This window comes from Musa acuminata, chromosome BXJ2-10 (genome assembly GCF_036884655.1).
Source record: "Musa acuminata AAA Group cultivar baxijiao chromosome BXJ2-10, Cavendish_Baxijiao_AAA, whole genome shotgun sequence".
Classification (NCBI taxonomy): domain Eukaryota; kingdom Viridiplantae; phylum Streptophyta; class Magnoliopsida; order Zingiberales; family Musaceae; genus Musa; species Musa acuminata.
The window spans coordinates 37,949,527-37,974,685 of NC_088347.1; the positions used below are offsets into that span (position 1 = coordinate 37,949,527).

A 25,159-nucleotide genomic window follows, 5' to 3' on the forward strand; every position below is an offset into this window, starting at 1 on the left:
TCATTGTTCTTTGCTTGCTGCAGATGTGTCTTTAGTGCAATATCCAAGCTTATTCGAGTTCCAAGACTTGGATGCTATTTTATTGTTATAATATTTTCAGATCTAATGACAATTCATTTCTTTTTCCTGGTATGCTGCTCTTCCTATTTCACCATGTATATCTGTAGTAATTTTGTGTTGTCTTTGGGGGTTTTATTATTGTACTTTGTATTATATTACTGTAGTTTCAGTGTAGATTAGAGCATTTCATTTCACACATTCCAATTATAGCTGGCAGTTTTGCAGTGTTTGATAGGCACTTGCATAGTTCATATGCTAGGTTCTTTAAAAGACATGCAATCTGCACACCAATCTATGGTAGCTTCTTTTCTTTCTTGACTAACATATACACCTTTCATGCTGATGTCAAGTCATGAACTCTAACTAATATGCAGGTTTTCAAGGTTCACTATATGAATTAATTGGTGAACACAAAACCACTGAAGTTAAGGCAGAGCCTCTGTTCTTTATAACATTATATATTTTCACTTGAAATGTGTTTTCTCATAGTCAAATGCTGCCACTGTATCTTTACTGAAACTTGGACACTTCGGCTTTCCATACTTGATTAGGCAAAGATCACCTACACACACACATGATTAGGCAAAGATCACCTACACACAGGCAGATTGTTACCTCAGTGGTTCTGAGATCACCTACACACAGGTGATCTCAAAATCACTGAAGTTAAGGCAGAGCCGCTGTTCTTTATAACATTATATATTTTCACTTGAAATGTGTTTTCTCATAGGCAAATGCTGCCACTGTATCTTTACTGAAGCTTGGACACTTCAGCTTTCCATACTTGATTAAGCGAAGATCACCTATACACAGGCAGATCATTACCTCTTTTTGTACTTCATATCAAACAGTGAGAAGCTGAGATTGGGCCCCCTTTCACATTTAAAACAGAGAGTTGGTATGATCTTATCTGCAAAGATGTAGAAGTGATGAATCATTTGAGGGATCCATGAAGATTGCTAATTAAGATATTGTTGTTTGCCATATAATCTACCATCTTATGACAGTAATTGACCATGTATTAACCTGCACTATAAAGTTAAATGGGGACATATATGTTCATGAATAATATACTTGGCATATTAAAGTGAAATATTTTGTGGAACATAAGCATCACAATTTGGAAGCCATATTAAAGGTGGCTCAGTGTATGAAGCTCTTACCAATGTAGTTATATGCATCCTAAGCAAGAGAAGTTTCCATGAGTCTCAAAGCAATGATGACCTTGCCAAGGCTTAGGTCCAAAAGGAAACAATAAGTTGGTCCATTTTGGAGGTAGGTAATGACATATACTATCTCTAGCTATAGGCCCTACTCGAAGGTGGGTTGAAAAAGGCATCAACATTATGGTGTGGTCATCATATGCTTATATTGTCCAAATTATGGAATTATAATGATAGTTGAAATTTTACTTGTATTAACTGCCATATCAATCACGTGACTAGAGGGTACATGTCAACATACCATCTGATGTATGCTAGTTGCAGTCTAATAGGTTACTAAAACCGGTGTATGACTGGTATTTAGATTCTTGATCCATATATTGTCATCTTTATGTCGCACCTATTCTTCATAAAAAAAGGTCCAAGGTTCCAGTCTTGATGACATTTGTCAAGTTAAAACATTATTTCTGTCAATTCTGCTAGATCTTCACAAATGGGACCCTACAATTTCTTGGGCTGCTGCTTAAATTAAGCAAACAAGTATTACCATTGCACATGCTCCTGTTTATTTGATAACTCAGTTTATGGCAGCCAAATCTCTAGTTGAGAAATTTCATAGATATCACATGTTGAGTTGAAGTCCCAAACCAAGTGGGTCAAATGATGAAAAGTTAGATTGACAGTAGGGAGTCGAGGAAATAGAACAAGATAACTGTTTACCATTTTGTGATTGATTGATTACACAAGTCCTGGTCCAGTTAGGAATATATCCTAGCTTAGCTGTTGGTATGATTTTTGTTCTCTAGATATAGGGAAAGGTGATTAAGGTGTGATATGTTGTGAAGGTGAGAATAGTGATAGTGCTGTGCCATTAGTGGTGGTGAACATGTGAGGCCTAGAGACAGGTTGTGTGCGATGGAGAGACTAGAGTGCTGAGCAGTGCGCTTGCTACAGCTGCCTTGTGAGGAAAAGCAGTGAGGAGGTGCCACACTACGCGTGTATGAGATAGAAAGGGCTGTGACCTCAGTGTGCATGAGTGGCTGTGATGCATGAAAATGATTGACAGGATACTGAGGTGTTGGCCTGAGAGCGATGCTCCATCAAATGACCGAATGGAAAGAACGAGAGAGATCGAGGAAAAGAAATCTGTAAACTTCTGTGTGGAGTAAGCTTCAGTTGATAATATTGTTTTGCAGTTTATTACCTACATCACATCAATTAGTTTATCCTACTGATAAAAACTTGCATGTTGATCAAGATAGTAACTATGATTTAAACACATGTATATATGCCTTTATAGACACCTTCATGGGTGAAACCGTATGTTTTTTTGCTCTTGAAAGTACTATTTAATGGAAATTATGCTTCAAACGTTTTTATATGTAGTTCAAATTTATTCTCTTTGATGTGGTTACTTCACAAATTATCTTCCTCAAAGTCCTGTAGCACTCTTCAATTGAGATGGGAAAATTACAAGTGAACTATCGTTGAGGGACCATTTCCGAACTGGTCCAATTATTATTTATGTCAGTTTTATTGGACAAATTCTGGTTAATAAAGATTGCAAGAGCTTTCAGCGTGATATTTAATGAAAAGTTATAGAACTCAGTAGAAATGTCTTTGGAAAGACTTGAAAACTGAGCCACATAGATTATTAAAGTAATCATGGTTACTTACTCATGTTCATCTTTACCAAACAGGTTCGCAACACTGGAAGTTGGATGGAAATTGGCAACAGTATCAGTCATTTTGGTCTTATGAGTGCCCAAGTAGTATTTGTTTTGCTGCTTTTGGCTCTTACTAGTATTTACACAAAAGATATTGAAGTACCATCACAGAAACTATCTTGGGGAAAAGCAACTTGAGATGCTACTTTCAGATTTCTGACGTGGGAACTACACAAATGACCCTTATTCTTTTTCAAGTGAGGTAGTTAAAACATCAGAGGTTTTTTTTTTAATGCCTCTAGAATGAACAATTTATTGAAATTTTGTGAACCATTCATGTATTAAAAGTGTAAATTTCTCTTAGGTTTTCAGGTGCTATTTCTGAGTGTTCTCTGCACTAGTTGTATTGCTACCTACTAGGCTAGTATCAATTTCTTGTCATTATGGTTTTGCTTCATGACTTTCAAATTTGAGGATTATGTTTCTCAGCAACTTTGATGATTTGTTGTCGTCAAGCAATTTGAATCGAATGGGACTCCCAGCTTCTTCCTTTGTCATCCAAACATTGAAGTATTTATAACAGAGAGCTCATGGTCGAGCAGATTTAACATCATTTTCCAATGGAACTCGAGATTAATGAATTAATGTATGTATGTATCGCCTCACACAATGCAGAATATCCCGGTGGACCCCCACCGGATCCTCCCTAAACTTTCACGACCAGCTTTATCTATCGATCACTTTTGCTCACTTCCTCGTCGTCTGTGGGTGGTCTCTTTGGACATCTATCTACGCGACACTCGCAGCAACTTCCATTGGTTGCTCCAAGAAAGCAAAGCAACAAAAAGTAAAGATGAAGAGGATAAAAGGCGAGCAGACCAGCATAAAGCGGCCTCCCAACCATAGAGAGAGGAGAGCAAAAAATTATTCTGGACTCTCAACCTGCACCTTCGTCTCTCTGTCTCCACGACACTCAACCCGGAAAACACATCCAAACACTTGTTTGTTGTGTGTCTTTTCTTTCTTTCTTTCTTTCTTTCTTTCTTTCTTTCTTTCTTAAATATCCAACAATTATCACAAGATATATATATATATATATATATATATATATATATATATATATATATATATATATATATATATATATACATATGATTTAAAGACTATACATATTGTCGTGTGATAAGAGGTCCAATACAAACTCAATGAAAATGAAGCATCAATGACCCTCACTGGCCAGTAGCACTATAGTTTAAGAACAATGATGGCCTGATAACATAAATTTGTAATTTTTCCCTCCTTTTTCAAGAACATTATTCAGCAGGCAAATCTGTGAAAAAGTTGCAAAGGTGTGAAAAAAGATCATAGTCAGACAGACAGGAAGATATGGAGCTAACTTTTCCTCCATCGATCCTATCTTATCTTTTTTGGTTGGGTGTCTAATTAGCTTGTGGGAACACTTTGACGGACCCAATAGAATCTCACACCAACTCGAATGCTTAGGTTCTTCCACAAATACCACTCGATGTTTTCACACCACAAACGAAAACCCCTCAGGTAAATTTGTCTCGTTCGTGTTCTATCTGTACATGTTCTATCTGTCAAGCCACGGACAGCTTTTTTGTTTGTGGTGTAAATAAAATACAACATGTTTAAATGTTGTATTCGGATCATTCCTTCGAATGGCATGTCAGAATCAATCTTAAAAGAACTTTCATGACGGAGTCCACAGTCAGTCATATTTCTTCTCTGCTTTGATTGGGTCAAATAATCTCCTTCTCGTGGTGAGGAAGGCAAATTTCTACTGTGTGTGGTGTCATAAATTAATAATGGGAGCATGGGAAACATTCCCGACATCAAAGGAGGAACGAGCCATTTGTCTTGTCAGACAAACAAAAATAAGATGCTCATCAACCATGGAGTTCATCGTATTCTGGGTTGAAAGAATATAATACATGGATGCAAGAGGAAAGAAGAAGACAAGATCAAAAAGATGATTCATTTGGTGGAATTTCCATGTTTGGAATCGACATCGAGCCTTTACTCATTGGCTAAAGGCTGTGTGTTTTTGTCTTCGGACTGACTAGTTTCTACTAGATTCTCTGACACTCGAGTCAGTAGAGTGGAAACTTCACTGGTTTAAGAGCAGAAGAAACTTCAAATTAAGAACGAAGCGAGCCCAATAGTTATGCATCAATTAACTTGTGGGACAAGAATTACTTACTAATGATTCATTCATTCACCATCAATCAATCTTTCACGCTCCAAATAAAAAGTCGTGTTACTACAAAAATGGTGCTACTTAATATTCACAAAACATCTATGAATTACACCTATACTACTTACTAGTCCACTAGATTAAGACAACTTTACAATCTAAATACAAATATGTGAAGATCCACCGTTCACATGTTTAGATTTTATTTGGGTGTCATTTAGATTTGAGGAAAACAGGAATCTAAAATGATAGATTACAGACATACTTCTATAATAAATAGGCTTCTTCTGTTATCATTCATGTCTTCGACATTAAGTCTTCTTCTTCTTCTTCTTCTTTCCCCTCTTCTTTTGTCCCGTAAAGTTGTCCTTTTTCTTCTTCCGAGAGAGGGCAAAGAAAAAAAGAGGATGTAAGGATAAAGAACTGGCTGGATTGGGGGTAGGGAAGCAAGCTGACATGGGAAGCAGCAAGCTGCGGTGGAAGTTCTCCTTCCGCCGTCCCGCCGCCGCCGCCTCCTCGCCGTCGCACTCCGCTTCGTCTTCGCCTTCCTTCACGACGGAGATGCCGGTGGAGTTCCTCTGCCCCATCTCCCGCTCCATCATGGCTGACCCCGTCATCGTCCCCTCCGGCCACACCTTCGAGCGCAGCTGCATCCAGGGCTGCCTCGACCTCGCCTTCCCCCCGCCAGGCCTCCCCCTTGACCTCCACCTTCCCTTCTCCTCGCCGGCAGCGGCGCCGCAACTCCTCCTCATCCCCAACGCCGCCCTCAAGTCCGCCATCTTCGCCTGGTGCGCCCGCTGCGGCCTGCCCCCTCCTCATCCCGTCCCGACCGAAGCTGCCCTCGCCCTCGTCCGCTGTCTTATGCCCCGAGATCGATCTACTCCTCCTTCTGCCACTGTCCCAGTCGCCACAGCAACGCCCTCTGATGGCGGAAAAGACGAAAATGATGGATCCTGCAATGGAGGTAAAGGTGAGGATGTGCGAGCTTCCGAGTTCTTCGAAGGCGGAAAGAGTCAGAAAGATGATGTTTTGGCTTCGGAATCGGAAGTGACGCTCATCACTCCTCCCTCTCCCTTCGAGCGAGAGCGGGAGAAGAACAAATGTTCCAGCTCTTCGACGGTGTCTACCCCGTCGTCGTCCTCTTGTCACTCATCGTCTTCCTATTCTTCTTCTGAGATCGTCGTCGTCGTCGTCGATGAAAGGCTGGATCGGGAGCGAATTCCAAGCGTCGCCAATTCGCCATCGCTGAGGACGACCGATGCGATGGAAGAGATCTTGATCAGGTCGAGAGATTTGGATGCCGGGCAGCAGGAATCCGCCGCGGCAGCCCTCCGTAAGGCCACGAGGGAGAGCCGCGACCGGCGCGTCGCCCTCTGCACCCCGCGCCTTCTCGGCGCTCTACGCCCCGTGCTCCTCTCGCCCTGCGCCGCCGTCCAGATCAATGCCGCCGCGGCAATTGTGAACCTATCGCTGGAACCGGTGAATAAAGTTAGGATTTTGAGGTCAGGCATGGTGCCAGCGCTCGTCGAGGTGCTCCGACGCGGCCACCCGGAGGCCCGCGACCACGCCGCCGGTGCCCTTTTCGGCCTCGCCCTCGAGGACGAGAACCGCGCCGCGATCGGCGTACTGGGGGCCATCTCGCCGCTCCTCAACATGTTCGCCGGTCCCTCCGCCGACGGTCCCCGCGCCCGCCGCGACGCTGGGTTGGCGCTCTACCACCTCTCCCTCGCCGCTGCCAACCGGTCAAAAATCGCGCGCACTCCCGGGGCATCGCACGCGCTGCTCGCGGTGGCGGCAGAGAGGGACGAGGAGGATGCAGCCGCTCCGGGGGAGCAGGGGCAGGGCCTGGGGCCAGCGACGATAGCGGCGATGGTGATCCACAACCTGGCCGGGTGCAACGAGGGGCGCGCGGCGCTGATGGGTGCAGGCGCGGTGACCGCTTTGGTGAGGCTGATCAAGGGACCGCCACTGACGGCGGCGGAGGAGCAATGCGTGGCGGCTCTGTACTGGATGAGCCAGGGGAGCCTGCGGTTCCGTTGTCTGGCAAAGGCTGCGGGGGCGGAACAGGTGCTGATGAAGGTGGCGACGGAGGGCGGCGGAGGAGGACCCCTGCGGGAGATGGCGAGGAGGGCGGTGAGGGCTCTGCGGGGGGAGGAAGACGACGAGGCGGCAGTGGCGGCCCACGGGTTCGGGGCGGAGGCGGACGGTAGCAGCGCCGTATCGGACGGGCTGATGTCGTTTCGGCGGCGTCGCAACGGCTTCGGTGGCAGACCGGGTGGCATGAAGTCGGCCAAGTTCTGAAACGAGTCAACTCAGCAACGCATGTTCAGTTGGAGTTTGCGTCTGTCTACTTAATATTTATTTCTCGTACGAGTTAGTTAGTTAGAGCAGTGGGTGTGGGTGTGGAAGTGCGTGTGCTTTTGTTTTTGAGCTATTTGTAAATATTTTTGGTTGAGAAGGAAGGGACTATTGGAAACTTATACCACGTAGCTGACGAGAGCATCGGAGATTATGCTTATGTGGAGCTTTGGGATTTGTATTAGTATCTTGATTCTCTCTTTCTTTCTCTCTTTTTCCCTGATGTCGAGGTGGATGAAGAACTTCATGTATTTATTTAGTTTGTTTTTTGTGTAGCTTCGGAATTCAGGTAATTTTGGACTGGTGATGATAATTGAAGATTGCTCCAACAAGCAATCACATTTGATAGCTTTCATTCACTCTACTCTATTTAAAGCATGTTTTTTTTAGGGAAAAGAACAAAAGTGGCAAAGCAAACTGACCGATTAACCTTTGCCGTATCAAATTTTTTTTTAATTTCATATTTATGATGTCATATATCAGATTTATGATTTTACATACAATTCAAAAAACCAGTTGGACCGAGAAAAGGAAGGTCTATAGGTTTATCGCATAAGAACAACAAAAAGACCAAACATGACTTCTTCTTTTTTTGTGCAAGGAAATCCATCCATGTACAGTAAATAACATTTTCAGATTCTAAGTAAAGAAGATCAAGAGAGATTAAATTGTAGAGAACATTATTTTAACTTCTCAAAGAAAGACTGGGAAGACCTCCTATCAAACTATACAACTTTCTATTTACTTTTTCTTTGAACCAGTCTATAAAGCCAAAAAACATTTACAAAAAAAAGATATCCTTTCCTAAAAGATATTCTCTTTTTGTAAGGCCACTAGGAAAAGAAATGATTCAAGCGCCACAGTGTCACAGTGACAAAAATAATTTCTGCCCTTTCTATTCTGATTTAACAAATATCTTAAAATTCTACCATCCAAGTGGCAGCATAAAATTTTAAATAGTCGATTCATAATCAGTGGTCCTCAACAAAAAAAGTATTATTACTTCTAATCTCCTTCACTAAGTTCTTGATTTTAGTCGATGGAATGCTAGACCGTTGTCCAAGCTGATCTATAATCATATCATCTAAATACCTTGGCCAACTCTGACAACAAGTAGCACCACCACTATGGCTTTGAAGTTTTCTCCTGCTCCACATATAATCTAGTCCCCGTAAGAATGAGGATTTCTACAATACATTTTTGACAAAGCATTCGATTTACACTGAGGAATGCAAGTTTAGTCGTCTGCAAAGGTTGAATTCAAAATAGGGCTTCAAAATAAGCATTGACGGAGGATAAGATCCTAAGGTTTAATATAATCAATGGCCCCAACATGCGGCACAAAAACAACAAAGGCTTGGTCTTCTCACCGTTGCCGCTGTCTTGCATGAGATAAAGCTGCAAGAAGGATCTTCCTAGGGCCCTACAAGTGATACCAACATGCAAACCAGCAAGGAAAAATGTAACATATTTCTGTGATCTTTAAACATAAATGTAAGCCATATCAGAAGAAGAACATGTAAAACAAACTTTTCACAGTTCAGATTGATGACAGCACTCCAGGATCACAATTTTCACAGTCAACATATATATATCAAGTATATACAAAAACCAAAGAAAGGAGGTCACTCCTCAAGACACATAATAGCAACGGATTGCAGATCAGTTGCTTCTCACATACTATGGAAGAAGATAGATACCGTATTAGCAGATCTGATTATAAATAAATTCCCTATTATGCTAAGTTGACATTATGCAAACTCATGACTCAACATATGGGAAACTATTAATGACAGAATATTGTCCACCAATATTGCTTCGAATTTTATTATCGTGGTCAATGGTGAATTAAAAATTAATGACCTAAGGATACTAGTATGACAATGAACCTTCAACTCCAAACTTCCATCAAATTATCATAAACAAGAATGCTCCTAGAACTTATAGTTGATTTCATAACCAGAATACAATGAATAGCTTCTTTTATAGTCACTAACACAAAACACCAGAAAAACAATTTTTTATAGATGATAAATTTACTTGATCAGTCTCTATGTTACTTATTTTCTTTACTAATTTCATGCTATAATATAAGACAAACAACTACATAGAAGAAACTACTAAAAGAAATTACCAGATTAAAAAACCAAATATAAGAAAGGGAACAAAAGAAAGAGGCTGTGCTGGTCTCACATGCCACTGCCAATTGATGATTTTTGGTCACAATGGTGAGGCTATACGGTTCGTGGGATAGAACAGCAAGTATCTTAGTGGCTCTTGACAATGTCTGACATTATAGTTTGCCATGCATCCACATCCTATAGCATGCACTGGCATGCAATGGAGCGCATCAGCATGGTATCTGCCTTTATATGCATTGCTTGTATAACATAAAATTGAGTCCTAGCAAGAACCAATACTGTGATCCCCACAAAGTCAGCATGTTATGTACATATTGTGGGTATACATGCTCACCTGATGATGAAATTATAATTAAATGAATAAAATCTGTTTCCTCAGCTGTTGAAACATTCTAAGCTTTCTATTACATAGATTATATTTGTTAAAATTAAAAAAAGCTTTTAACAGATCTAGAGCAACTGAGATGATGCTTGGTACACTATAGATGCCCAAACATGAGATTATGCTTAATTTAAAATATGTCATCCACAGAATCTATCATTTTCCAATTTTTCACGAAAGCTTTAGTGATCATTTGATATGAAGTGAAATAAAATAGTTTAATTTCTGATTACTACGGTTGAAACCATTTTACCCTTAAGTCAATAATGAATGCTCACCATTCAGGAAAATTGCATAAACATTGAAATATATTGTTCAAACTTCAAATGATGCTAGTTCATCAATGTTTTTATTTAAAAAAAGTATAATAAACCAAACAATACAATTCAATCCTATAAGGCAGGTTAGGTTTAAATTATTTCAACACCATAAATTTAAAAATCCATTAAAAAAATTAATAATGACTAATAAGAAGGGTGACAGAGTGATGGATCACTCAAGTATATGCTTGCACAATGTAGATATAATGCAAAATACATGTGCCAAGAAAATCTAGCCTTTGAAGACATTTCTTTGCATAATCAATGTGATTCTATAAGAAATCGAAGAAAATAGTGCCAGCGACATAAACTTACCATGGGAATTCCCAATTCTTTTAGGTCAGTGTCTCCCATCTGCCTTAATGCAGTCATGTCAACCTGAAACCATATGCAATGCAGTGATTACAAAATTCTGTCAGATCAATCTTAAGCATTTTATCTGTAACTAATGGTTGTTGAAGAACTCTTCACCAAAGGGTTTGAAACAAATGGTTGAACCATAAATTTCATATGTAATATTTTTTTGAGACTAACTGCAGACAGGGCTTCTTTAGAATGACTTTTATCATACAAAATGATGCGATTAGAAAACACTTATCTCCAACTTAATAAAGTATTATTAAGTGTCAATTGTTATTGCACGATGAATAAAATGGAGAAATTAACATGAAATGTTATCATTTGTGAATGAACCAAAACAAACCAAAAGCTCAAGAAAGGATTGGCGGCACCCTGAGATTAAAGATTCTAATTGAGCTGCAAAAGGAACATCTTGAATAAGGATAATCATGACTACAATTGCATGGGTAAGACATTATCAAGTTAGCAACTAAAAATTACAACCAAAGGAATAGTAGGAATAAATTTATTCTTGGGTCAGGTTTAGTTGCTTTAAGATTTCTCATCACATTTTGGAAATTTTTTGAGATTTTAAGATACCAATATTATTGTAACCATTAGTCAGTTTTGGCAAACTATGGTCGTGTCCATTCAGAATAATTTATTTTTTGCAGCGGGGTCTAAAGTAGATTAGACATCCTATTTTGGTCCAAACAATCCCAAAATCAAGTTTCTAAATCTTATAATTTTTGTCTAAACTTTTGTGTCCATTTTAGCATTACAAACATAGCATACATTGTCTAGAAATGTATAAAGAAACATTGATAGAAAAAGAATAAGTTTCCTTAAATACTATTCTAGATATCAAACATACATGCCCCCTAGCATAATTTGGACCAATCTACATGAAGGCATGCATACATGAGCATTAGCATGTTTATACATAATCTTCATGGCAAGATTTTAAATCCCAGCCCGGTCTGACATCAGTCCTTGCTCGGACTGGTAAATATCAATTGGTAACATAACCTAGTAAAATTCTAGGCCATAAAAGAAAATTGTTGTCACACTTTAGTTAAACTAAAATTTAGCATGGGCACAATAGCCAAAATACATTAGCATTGTAAATAAGAGTTCTTAGTGAGTTCATAAGTTAAGCATGCTATTCAAAACTTCAACCACGAGATGCGACAGTCACTCTGACCAGTCAAATTCTCAAAACAGTTAAATAACATGAACTAATACTGCAAGACATTGGTTGTCATAGAAGACTACAAATACCTACACAGAAATATAACAGTGGCAAGAAACACAAGAATTTGACAGAAAATAATACCTCTTCTGCCTGAAAGAGTATGGCATATTTTCCAAGCCCTAATGAATGTAGCAAGCTAGCAACTGTAAGAGGTTCCTCAGGCTGCAGAAGACAAAAAACCTCAAGAGGCGTTTATGAAGGAATCTTTGCCTGTATATAATACAAGGCAATACACATAAAATATATTATTAAAGACAATGGTCATCACCAAAGTTAATGTAGGTAACCATCACTCATCTTGCAAGTTGTAACATAGCAAACTCTTGAATTAGTCCACAGCAATCCTAAATGCACACACTTGCAAAGAGATGCAGAAGTCAACAAGGTCTGGATCTTATGCCTCAATTGGCTGAAGCTCAGTGCCTTCAATAAGAAGTGTCTTATGTGCACACATTGTTAAAAAAACAATGCACAAAAGGTGATCTTACAATATATAGCTGCAATAATCTTACTACTACAATGGTCATCAAAGTTGTACCAAGATATACTATATCAACCAAAGATTGATGTGCTGTGCCAGAAAGGCATGTTAATTGGCCTATCCATATCTTACCTTGGCATAAGTCAATATGACACAGTGGCAAGCTCATGATGAACAGAGGAACTTTTTTTTGTGAAAATAGAGGATGAAGAGAGAGGAAGAAGAAGAAAAAAACGATAAAATAAGACAACTACGAGATTCTGTCTCTGGGTTAAGGTCTCACACCTTTGCACATGAAGAATGGAATCATCCCATCGGAAAAACACATATGGTCTCATGCCACTAACACATAATATGGAAAAAGAACCTAATTAATTGATCTATTTTTTTCTGGTAATGTTTAATTACAATCTTTTGACTTCTTTATATGTTCCTCAAGTACAAAAACTGAAAATATAAAGATAAAAATATAATGATATCAAATCACAAATCATTTGTTCTTTCCTTCTTCGAAGAAGATAACATTCCGAATTTGACCTGTAAATAATCTTCAATTTTGAGTCTCTGACAATATCCTTGATTGACTTCCATTTTTGTATAGATAAATCTTTCATAAAATTTTCAATCGGATCTATAATCATCAATCAAAATCAAATTTTGATTTCTTCCATTTTTCCACATTTTCTTCCACTTTCTTCACCTTGGAGTAGTCTCGGAAATTAGATTTAAAAATATGCTAGATGTTTGGTAGTATGTGAGTTACAATCTTTTACAACTAGATGATTAAAGTTTGTGTACAATCTTCTTTGTTCTAAGATCCTTATTTTAACTGACAGCAATTCATAAACAATTAATCCTAAACATGGATATCATGCCCATCAACCAGCAATCAAGTTCTATTTGACATAGCCATATTGCACAATGAGTAATTATCAAAGGATGAGCAATCCCCATGTGACCAATTATCAGTCAAAAGCTACTGTGGATAGTTGGCAAGTATCAAAGGCAATTCCTCAGATCAAATGTTCACATTTCACCTGGAGAGGTTCAAGTCAAGAAAAAAAAAGATTCACAGAAATGAGGAGCAATATGTAGGGGTTAAATATATTACCTTAAGGACACTTCTTGGCTCAATAATCCCTGGTGCAGGAGCTCGAACAACCGGATTTGCATTCACACTCATGTCCTTCGCCATAAAATTAAGAGATCTGGAAGCATCACCTATCCCACTATTTGTCAGAAAACTAGAGGGTCTAGAAGCATCTATAGATCTTATAGCAGATGCATGCCGCAGCTCCTCATATCTTCTAGAAGGAGGCATGTGCCTTTGAGTGCTGATAAACCTATCCGGAGAACCAAGCCTCTGCCGGTCCGATGTCCAAGAGTAAGACTTTCTATGTGAATCCAATTCCAGTAAATCATCTGCACTTCTTGTGGAAGGTATTCTCCTTCCAAGGCCAGAGGCACTTGATTCTGTTACATGTTGTCGGGAATCAGATCTACTAGAAGCCTGTACATTTCGAGAGAGTTTTTCACGTAGGTCGACATCACGTTGTCCTTCAGCATCAAGATTTCTTCGAGATAAGCTTTTCTTCATAAGTTTCCATCTCAGATCATCTCTTCCAACCCGATGATCTTTATAAATTAAGGTATCAACAAATCAGGGAAAAGCAATTTCAACAGAAAACAATTAATTCTGAGATCTTTAAATGGATACCAGTTTTGATTTGTTTGTCCCTCATATTCTTATCAATGAATCTTGAATCATGGCCGTCAGTCCTTTGACTGTAAAAACAGAAGCAATAGCACCAAACACAATGAATTATAAAGCAAAATTTGGTTACTCAGTAAAATGGGAGAAATATTAAACATCAAATCAGAATAATAGGCCTAAAATATTTTATCATAAGGCCAAGATCTTGACCCAACAAGTTGCTTTGTCAAGCATCTGATGTACAACTCAGAGCTGCTAAAGACCAAATCCCATCGCAGCAGAATCTCTGTTAAGTGCTAAACAACAACCTCTGGAAGCAAAAAACTGTTCAACAAAAACAGACGTTGTTCTTGTTATCCAGCCTTTATCAAGTCACCAAACATTGGTCCAAGATCATAAATATCAGAAGCAATATCCACAAGTAAGATTGAATCAAGAGAAACCAGAATAAATCAAGAGAATAAAGAGAAATAGAACTCAACAAAAACAAATAGTCAAAAGTTGATTCATTACTAATAACAAAAATGCATATTTATACACCAAGCATTTGAAAGGTTATAAAAAGCTGAACTCAACATAATTCTAAAGCTTGACGCTATCAGCCAGAACTAACAGCAAGAGTACACCCAGCCAAGCTGTCCAGTGGGAAAGAATAGGCATATATACGTAACCTGTTGAATTTCTCTAGCAACAAATGAAATGTGAAGATAGTTGTTTCAAAATGAAGAATCATCCATCAAAAAGTGAATATTTATCTAAAAAATGGTCCCAGATATGTTTTATTGTCGCACAGACCTATTGAGACTGAAAAAGGATGACCATGAGCCATTAGAAAGAGAAAAACACACCGTTTGTTTTCATACTGCCTTCTATAAGAATTGTAATTGGCCGTGTTACTTTCCAACCTTTCTCTCACCGACCTTTTGCCACCTAAGGAAGGCATGTCATCAACAGAATGACTACCATCAACTATAGGTCGTGCTCTCTTGACAACCTGCAAACATTACCAAGGAAACAGGTCAAGGTAGCTATTCATAACTCCCTCAGAAAAGAGATTTTTTTCACCAGATAAATACTCTGAAACTATTTTTTTTCTACATGACATAAGCAAATGCCTTCCAAGCAATTTCATGTAAGGAATTTGCACAAGTTTTAATATGGCTAATAATAAGCAAATCGTATAAGAAATGGTAAGTTACTTACAGAATAAAAAAACAAATAAATAAAATGTATGTTCCTAGATCATAAAGGAAAAGATAATTATACTACATCGGCCAATAATAGATGCAATACATAAGCAATTTAATGGTTCTCTAATTTTTACCTCAGCCCTCTACTATGTCAACTTACTTTCACTATTAACACAGAAATTAATTCAACTTATTGCCACAGTGGTTAAGCTTTTAAGGTCCCAATTGGATGGAGATAATAATTCAATCCCAATTGTAAACCACAAAAAATTATCAAAACCAGTAAACTAAAAAACACAAATTGAACAATAAATTCCATGGGAAGGAAGAAAACATAGCATCTCATCAATGCTACATAAGTCTCGAGACAACAAATGTTAGTCAAATCGCTGTCAACATTAATGAGCTCAACTTCTTGAGCAGCAGCTTCCAAGATGTCCAATGGCAAAAACTGCAGCATCCCACAGCAGCAGTATCAAGCCGCATAGGCAGCAACAGCATTGTATGGCAGCAATGGCTGTTTTTTGAGTCCCCCACCCCCGCCCCCCTCTTCTTCTCCTCACATTCTCTCCTTCCATCCTGCTTCTCTTTTCCTTTTCTTCCAACACAACTGCTACAATTGGTGCAACCATCCAATAAGCAACTCCGGTACGATCCAAACATCAGATCCAATATATGTCAATAAAGTGCTCTTCAACACCCAAGTCCAGATAACATTGATACCCTGGGTTCACAGGTTTATATGCAAGCAAAAATAAGCTCAATGGATGAACTGTTAACCTCAGTTCCTTTGATGCATTTAACAACACAAGTAGCCCAATGCTTGAACATAGATTTCTCTGTAGGCTAATGATAAATCCAGATGCTTCAAAGTTCAAACAATATAATATATCAAATATTTTGAATACTGAATATCCATTAAAACAAGGTGATGATACATCACATATAAACCACTTAGATGTAGAGTTCTATATGACAAACAAGTGAAGTAGCAACTAAAAACTACAAAAGCTATGCTTTGTACTAAGGTTGGAAGTCATGTGAAACTTAGAGTTTGTGATTAAACATAATTCACTAGGTGAATCGTCATCATTTTAATACCCAAAACATTTGCTTTATTTCCAAACACATTGGATTCTTGAAATAACCATAAGCTACTGAAAAACTGACTTTCTAGCTTCTTTCATGCAAAGGAGATTTTTTGTTTTTTATCCTCTTTGCCTGATCGACACCAAAGTAAGATAAGTTCTTCTTGAGATAACAAAAAAAAAAATCTATAAATTTTTATTATGAATACCAATTGAAAAATAGGGAAGGAAAATATTTCCTTTATTCAGGAAACAAGAAGTATAATACCACCAACGGTCATGGATACCATACTATCAATTATTATGTCATCAGTTGAAAAAGATCAAGATGGACATCAATTCAATAGTTCTCGGTCATCCTTGTAATGGTTGTTTGACACAGAAGGTAAACCATACAATACTTCTTTTAATAAAAGCAGCACAGGAGGACATGCATTTACTTATTGATAATCAATCTTTTAGCTATTGTATGTCCGAGGGACGTAATTTTATGATCTCCAAAAGGATTTCCAAATAGTATTATCAATGAGACAAATCCAATGATCTGCAATGATCCAAGCATGCATGCATTCCCATGTGGCTCAAATTCAAATCTATGAATATGATTTTTATTAATCTATCAAATGATATATGCACATGTCAACGAAGTGATCGATGAATGTAAGAAATTTTAATAAACAAAACATGTAACGGATTCTTACAAAAACATAAGCAAGGGACGATTTTTGTTCTTAAAGAAAAAGGGGCTTGACAATTTTTTTTTTTTCTAGGAATGAGAAAGAACCAATGTGGTATGGTATTAAGTAGATGGACCCATATCTAACCAGTCAAAAAAAAGACTGGAAATCACTCCTAGTGTTCGCAAAAACATGTCCCGATTGCGAAAGGATATAAGAAATTCTCTTCACACAAAACCAAAGGGCACCCGCAAATGCAAGCCACCGAACGACCAACGAGAAGTAGAGTTGACGTCTAAGGACGCTAAATGGCGAACGTGCGTGAGCTCTTGATTACCATTACCTAACCCTAGAGCAGAAGGCCCAAATCAAGCACCTCTAGCCCAAGAAGAAGCGTAGACATCACATGATCCTAAAGAACAGATGCACAAAAGGGGGTGGGGGGGGATGTGATTCGAAAGAGAAAGAGAGGAGGAAGAAGGATTCACCTGACCGCTTCGGCCTAGAGTAATGGTGAACTGGGGGCGAGCGGACATCTGCTCCTCTTATCGTCCTCCTCGATTATTTTGTTCCTTCACTAGCAATTCCTTGCTCGAATCAGAAACCCTAACAAACCAAGACGGAAAGAGATCAGGCTCTTCTTGCTCTCGCCCGAGAGGCGAGAGACGGACGAGGGTTGGAGGAGACCAGCAGAAGGAGATGCGGGGAAAGGGGGGGATCATTTATGTACCTCGGAGCGTTCGCTAATCGTCAATCATCAACACGAAACAAACCATTCCAAGAGAGGAGGGGGGAGAGGAGGCAACGAGGAAAGCCTGGACTCGGAGGGGTCGGTTCGTTTCAATAAAACATAAAAATAGCTTATTACTATTGTTATTACCGCTACTTTCTTTTTCTTTTTCTTTTTCTTTTTCTTTTTTTTTAATCCTTTTCTATTTTCCTTTTTTTATTCCGATTTATTTCATTTTTCCGGAAAAGTATCCCTCGTTTTCAGGAAATTATTTTTTACGTAATACGTAGAATATCCTAAATTTGACAGCTACTTACCGACCTTTTTCTTTCTCTTTCCCTTAAATCGATCCATAGGGTAAATTAGTCAAGTTATTATTATCATTATTAAGAAATTATTATATTATATTTTTTTAAATAGTATTATAATATTTTTCTTAATATTACTCAAAATATTATAATATTATGATCATTTCATAGAAAAAAAAAAAGAGAAAACACAGATAGATGGCTAAGGGTATTATTCCAAGTATTAGATTAAAAATAATATATATATTTTGTATGACGTAAATAGTTCTTAAGTGTCCTCTTCAAAAAACAGAAATATAGTATAGTAGAAACGTTTAAATTAGTTTGATTCTTTAAATCGATAGATGATTCATTAGCATTAGATGTACACAAACAATCTATAGATAATTGCACAATTGATGCTTCTTTGAAAAGGTGGCCATTTGCAAATTTTCTACGTTGAGGTGACAGGAATGACTATTTTGATCTATTATATTCTTGGTGCACCAATTATGCTAAAGGTTCTCGTCTATTTTTTAACTTATCAGTGCACCAGTTATGTTGTTCATAGAAATCCGATCTCGATACATGTCAATTGATAGTGTGTTCATATGAAGATAAGATTATTATCGAGTAATACATGACATTGGGTGACTAAAGTGATGACATATTAGTTGTACGTGATGTTAACGTGTCAGTCATATCATATCTAATATAATATATGCCGCTCATTTTTTGGATGGAGGAGGATCTTAAATTTGGGTCTAAGAAATATTATTCACTAAAGGCCTAATGATATAAAAGAATAAGAGATATAATATTAAATTTCTCATAAAGTTGGCACGAGTTAATTTGCCCAACCTAGCCTATTTGACTTGATCGATCCAACACAATCCTTTCGTCGAGCTCTCTATCAATCTAATACGTGGGCGATAGTAGTGAAGTGGAATAATATGATCGGTTGCAACACTGCAATAAAGTGCATCAAGCAAGTGGCAATGGCATGGTTCCAACGATTACTAGAGTCCAACATGAGGGTCGCATATTTAGGGCTTCGATGAATGATGGTGCATTAGTTTAAGAAAATAAAAGGTGACAACGTGCAAAGGATTGAGAAGCTATGATAAGTGCCATGCTATGGGTCAAATGATTGAGTACAGAGGTGCATGAAGGGTCACACGGTCAGGTGCAACGACCCACAAAGAGCTAAAAGGCTAAGTGTATTGGCATAATAGGATTAAGTGACTAGGAACCATGACACACTTAGAAGACTAGGTGTGGTGGCACGATAGGATTAGATGACTGGGCATGGTGGCGAACCTAGAAGGTTGGGAGTGATGGCACGATAGGGTTAGGTAAACAGGCATATGAGTGCACAAAGGGCTACGAGGCTAAGTGTGGTGATGCAATAGGAATAGGTGACCAAGCACGATGGTGCACAAATGTCTACGAGGCCGAGTGTGGTGGTGCAATAGGATTAGGTGACCAGGCACGATGGTGCACAAAGAGCCAAAAAGCTTGGTGTATGATAGTGTGATAGAATCAAGCGAACATGTATGGAGGCACACAAAGGGGCCATTATATCATCTATCCAGGGTGGGTGTGCCCGTTTGGTTTTTCATAACAGATATTAGACCAGATTTTTCTTATACAAAGTTTCAATATATATATATATATATATATATATATATATATATATATATGTGTAAAAATTTCAAGACTGCTTCTTTGAGTAATTAATCAAATTTGGGTATTGGTAGCCACAATCAAGCCAACTGGTGTGCAATATATCAACATGCTCAGTTTGCTGAATCCATTAGGTAGAAGGCACACAGAAATATACTAAGACATGTCTATGGGTTTATGATCATGGATAATCTTTGAATAATGATAAGAATAACCATGGTAGAAAACCAAGCAGATTTTTTTTTTTTCTGGGATTTCGGTCATATCAAAATTGTAGATATCCAACCAAAAAAAAGTCACAAACCTCCACCAGGTTTAACAAAAACCAATTATTTTGTGTTTGAAAATTTATATATAGAAAACTAAACAGATAGATATATATATCTATTTGAGAGAGATGGATTAATAGATTGTATGTATTTTCAGAAGTTATATTTTGCATATAACAATTATCTGTCCAGTGAACCTGAACAATTTCACTTTTCATGGTTAAGCTATGACACTCCTCTCCTGATTTAGTCTGAAACATTACAAGTAAGCCAATGCTTAGATTATAGAGATTAGGGTTTGATCAATAATAGATATTATTATTATTATTATTATTAACTTAAGCATTTTGATCTACTAGTTTAGGCTCAACCAATTTATTTGGCTACTTATCCTATTGGATCAAATTATGACAATTGAAATAAAAAGCAAACAAGAGCAAAAATAAACTTTTAAATCTCATGTACAATCTATAACTTAAAACACTCCCAAAGTTTACAACTAGGCTTCATCCTTTCCTATCCAAAAAGACAAACAAAATAAGAAAAAGCTTGTCCTCCCAACAGTTGAGAAACTAATAATTGCTTGACAACAGCCATCATTTGAAGCATTTATTTGTTTAGCAGATATATAATAAACTTCTTTTTCTTGATTCAGCAGGAAAATACATTCAGAAAAGAAGAAGGACAACGTTGCTTGATGTCATGAGATCATTATAATTTGCATTTATAGTAACTATTAATTTGGAGAAGGAAAGAAGAAACCAAATTTGAAAGGATAAACATGGCCAAAATGCTTGGAATTCTCATATATGTAGAGGAGCATGGACAAACAATCAACTAATTAAGCGATCTTCTTGACCTAACATGACTATGACTTTGATGGATCTTTCACCATTTCATTTCATGCACACAAAAAAGTACTTGCATGCGACCAAGCATCAACTACATGCATGCAGTATCCTTCCTGACAATTTGGAATTTGGTGAGCATGCATGAATCTAATTTGCATGCATCGAATTAGATGCTAGAATACAATCACCTTGTAGAAGAATATGGAGGGCCTTCTTTGCACTTCGCTGCTAGAGATCCTCCTTCATCTTTGCATATCTACTGATGCAACCCATGTCCTTGAGACAAACAGAAGAAGATACTAATACCATCATCTTGATCATGGAACATACAACAGAAATAAGATACATGTAATTAATTGTATTCTCCTCCTCCTCCACAAGGATGTGATTAATTCATGAGTATCTGCAGAAGGAAACCCTCTTTCGAAAAGAAAAATTAACAGACGACATACTCCAAACAACAGACTCCATCTCACACCATTGCTAGGGTTCAATAATACATAACTTGAGAGGAAACACAACAGAAGCACAAATGAAGTATATAGGATGGAAATACTCTAGAATAAGGTTCTTTGTTTCTCATATATGTAAGCCAAGAATAAAGAGATCGGACCAAGACGCTTGATTCCCCAAAGGAAGTCCGGAAGAGAAGGAACCGATGCTCTCCATGAGCTCCCATGTCCAAGACATCGTATCCCCTCTTCTCCTCCTTTTTAACTTGATTAAGCTTTGCTTCCTTCTCCCACCTGTTCTACCAGGCTGATGGGGGTGTAATGATGAGTGACCAAGTGAAAAGAAGAGGTGGATGATGATGATGATGGTGGTGGTGGTGGGAAGGCCATGATTGGTGTTGGGAGGAAGAGTGCGGAGGAGGAAGGAGAGACCCTAAGCGGCTGGTGATGCTGGTGGTACCGCTGCTCCTCTTGCTTCCCATGATCACATGGGAGAAGCATCATGAAGCCCATAACAAACCCTCTCCTCCCTCTGAAAAGAGGATGCTGATGTTACTCACCGAGTTACTCTTTCATGCTGGTTCTGACCAATCCCTACGCCGAAGAATACATGGTTTTCCGTGCCAGCCTCAGCTAACAGCAAGGTGTCACTGCGTGTTCTTCTTTTTTTCTGAGGCAAGAGAGAGGGGACTGCAGCTTCAAAAAGACAAGGGCAGGTCACAGGTGGGTTGAGCTAATGATGGGCTAAGCAAAAGAAACTAAAGAAAGGGGGCATGTGCCAGGAGGTGTCGCCAAAGAAATGAATCCTTTCTTATCCTTCAAACCCTGGAGATATGAACGGTAACTGTGCAGTCCTCATCGGTGTCACCTTTGTTTGGCCTTTGGGAATAGGAAAAGCAGTAAATGCGTGTACTCTTGGGAGCATATGTTGGCCAAAATCCCAATGCAAAGGTGCTAAATTCATCTTTAGCACATGAACGAGGAAAAACCCTCTGAGTTCAACAGTTGTTGTATGAAGAGAATTTGAATCCACTGTTAGCAACAGCTGAACACTTGTTTCTAAGAGTTGACCTACCAAAGGAGAACAAGCAAAAAAAGCAGGCACACACAGCATCAACATGGTTTCTTCTTCAGCTTTAGAATTAATTAGTCTCTACACAGAAGCAACAAGCAGGCCCTTAAAGTGACGGGAGGGGAAAGGCCTTTTGTATCAATTCTATCATCAGGAGGAGGAGGAGGAGTCCGGTGCTTAGATTTCCTATAGAAAGATGTGTGGCAGCCCCACGTTGGTGACACTATGACATCAATATCCTGCAAAGATCTTGTGCAGTGTGACAACACAACCCTTTCTTCCCTTCCTTTTTCTTCGCATGCCAAACAAAAGGTTACATGAGATAATAATGAATTAAGTTGCAAGCGAGTTGGGCATGTAACATGGTCTGCACTAGATGTCAACAGATTGCTTTCGAGGTTTTGAAATCGTCGGCGTTGCTCCTTTAAGATCAATTCCACGTAAAAAGTATTGAGCGCTGCAGATGTTTTGGAGGATCGACAAGCCCTAACGAGAGCTATACATCCCCATCTATCGTTGGTGTTTTTTACAGTGCATGCATTTTTACTGGAAGAAGAGGGAAACAGTCGGGAGCAAGGAAACCCCAACTTTAGTTCTATCGATTATTGAAGACGATGATGACCAGAGGGAGGCGATGCAGCAAACAAGAAGACACTCGAACTCAATGACGCCATCAATCTATTTTGTTCCGTCCAAGTGTCTTTATCTGTATGGTGTCGAATTGTTTGGGTGCGTGACTGCTTCAAGTTCCGAGCCTGAAGAAAAAGCTTTCCTTGGGTTTTGTCGTTCTTCATACTATATTGTCAGCTTATAATTTGCCGGCATCTGTGTCTGTGCCACGCTCTCGATTCCGAATGCTGCTGTGTGGTGCATAACAGTGAAGTACAATCCTGACGAGGACTGTTTCCGACTGCATTTGGGCATTAACAGTAATAGCTCATTATAGATGGACGAAAAGAAAGGTACGGTATGGTGACCAAAATCGAAGCTTGATGACGAGGTCACGGCACAAACATTCGTGGGGATCGCCATGCTCGTAAAGATTCCGAGCCATATAGCACAGGATTTCATGAACGCTAGCTAGCACTATCGAGATCCAAGCTCATTAACTATATTAAGCCTGAAACATTAGTCTAAAATGCTTCAACCCAGGTTGATAGTAGCACACTATTAAGATCCTAAGATCATCCTATCCTGCAAGTCGATTCAAATATTTATCCATATTGAATCTGAATTGGAAGTGGCTTAGAACGATTAATCTTGATCAGGGGAAAGGTAGGCGCTTTCGGCAATTTTGTCGATGATATCTTTCCCGGCTTGTAAGCCCAAATCCAGCACCCAAGTAGTTTCATCCTTCCCCATAGCGTAGGCCTTACAAGAACAGTAGCGATCCAATGAAATAGGTGTCGATCACGCTGTCGGTAAGAATGAGTTCGATAGACATGGATAGTGGAGTTTCCAAAGACAAATAAATATTGTGAGATTAAATTGAAATGTTCGATAGAGTTTCTAACAGTTTATTCTAATGAATTCGAATTTCTTCTTTATCATTTATTTTTTTTTTAAAAAAAAAATTAAATTAAATTAGATAAAACACTGCGCTTATTTTATAAGACTAAAAAGAAAAAAGAGCAATAAAATATAGCCAGATGGTTCGGACACTTTGATCAATTTCATGCAATGCTATGAGAGGAAAAGAGAGGAAGAATAGTGGATAAGAAAAGTAATATTATTTGATAGAAAAGTCAGTGCACATTTATATAAGTCCATCAGAATCTACTTTTTAGATATAGTGATATTGATGTTAAAAACAACTTCTTATTGTTCAAAACTTATCTAAAACATGCTTATATGTCTCTTATTAGTTCGATTTTCGAGTAGCAATCCGGTGGAGAGAGAACAACAAATCAAGAACAGGAGGAGGATGAGAACGGCCATCCCATTGTTGCTTGGTTTATAGCCGCAAAATTGTTGGGCTTAAATAGGAATCTTGGAATCCTATAAATCGAAGCATCACCAATGGTATATAACAGGAGATATGCATGCATTAGATTTAGCAGAGACGAAAGCTCAGAAGAAGAAGAAGAAGAGCAGGGGAGGGTGGCATCTCCTGACTCGAATCACCAAAGAATTCCTACAGTTTGGGGAATGATCGTAGAAAGATTATATATAAATATATGAAATCTCCGCATTGGATGCTTCAAAGATCCGCCCACTTGGATGTTTGGATACCTGAAAGAAAGCTCACACGACGCTACTCATCATTACTTGTATGGCTTTTGTGTAGTGGCCTCGTGCAATCAATGTATCTGCATCACCAGGGTCCATCCAAAGCTTTTACTTTCGAGCACGAGAGCATGCAGGCGAGCACCACCACCACCACCACCTCGCTCAACTACCCTGCGACATGGAGTTCTTTCAGCAACCTTTTAAGGCAACAATGGAATCGTCAACATAGTCTCAGCTGCTAAGAAAAAAATGATCCTTTTTTTCTCTTCGGTTAATGATTAAACTCACTCTGGGGGATCCATGGCAGCGGTTCTGATGATGACATGAGTTGGTAACCATGAAGGAGGTGAGAGTAGTGCCTAACACTCTCAACTTGCAAGTCTTCGCTGTCATGATCATTCTTTTGCTTCCGGATGCAGTTCTGATCAGTTGTAGACATACCATATATATATATATATAGACAATCCATTAATCCAAAGAATCAGGAGAACCGATGCTTCGGCATTAAGAGAAGGGCAGCAGCAAGCAGC

General features: G+C 38.7%; 3 protein-coding genes across 3 annotated transcripts in view; 2 read left to right on the plus strand and 1 right to left on the minus strand.

Annotated features, from left to right (window-relative positions):
• LOC103969715 (GPI ethanolamine phosphate transferase 1) overlaps positions 1–3,347 on the plus strand; it is a 31,015-nt gene extending 27,668 nt beyond the window's left edge. Inside the window, exons 17-18 of the mRNA XM_009383351.3 lie at positions 24–129; positions 2,924–3,347. Coding sequence (XP_009381626.2) covers positions 24–129; positions 2,924–3,088 — 271 coding nt within the window. The 3' untranslated portion in view covers positions 3,089–3,347. The remainder of the gene's footprint in view (positions 1–23; positions 130–2,923) is intronic.
• A 2,086-nt stretch (positions 3,348–5,433) lies between these two features.
• Positions 5,434–7,626, plus strand: LOC135625587 (U-box domain-containing protein 41-like). The gene has a single exon (XM_065130579.1). The coding sequence runs from the start codon at positions 5,565–5,567 to the stop codon at positions 7,407–7,409; it is 1,845 nt and encodes a 614-aa protein (XP_064986651.1). The 5' UTR covers positions 5,434–5,564; the 3' UTR covers positions 7,410–7,626.
• A 968-nt stretch (positions 7,627–8,594) lies between these two features.
• LOC103969717 (uncharacterized) lies at positions 8,595–17,888 on the minus strand. The gene is made up of 8 exons (XM_009383354.3): positions 17,784–17,888; positions 17,542–17,659; positions 14,947–15,092; positions 14,102–14,169; positions 13,496–14,019; positions 11,985–12,065; positions 10,625–10,687; positions 8,595–8,889 (listed from the first exon to the last, which is right to left on the minus strand). Exons 2-8 carry the CDS (start codon positions 17,587–17,589, stop codon positions 8,833–8,835), a joined length of 987 nt encoding a protein of 328 aa, XP_009381629.3. The 5' UTR covers positions 17,590–17,659; positions 17,784–17,888; the 3' UTR covers positions 8,595–8,832.
• Between the last annotated feature and the right edge of the window lie 7,271 nt (positions 17,889–25,159).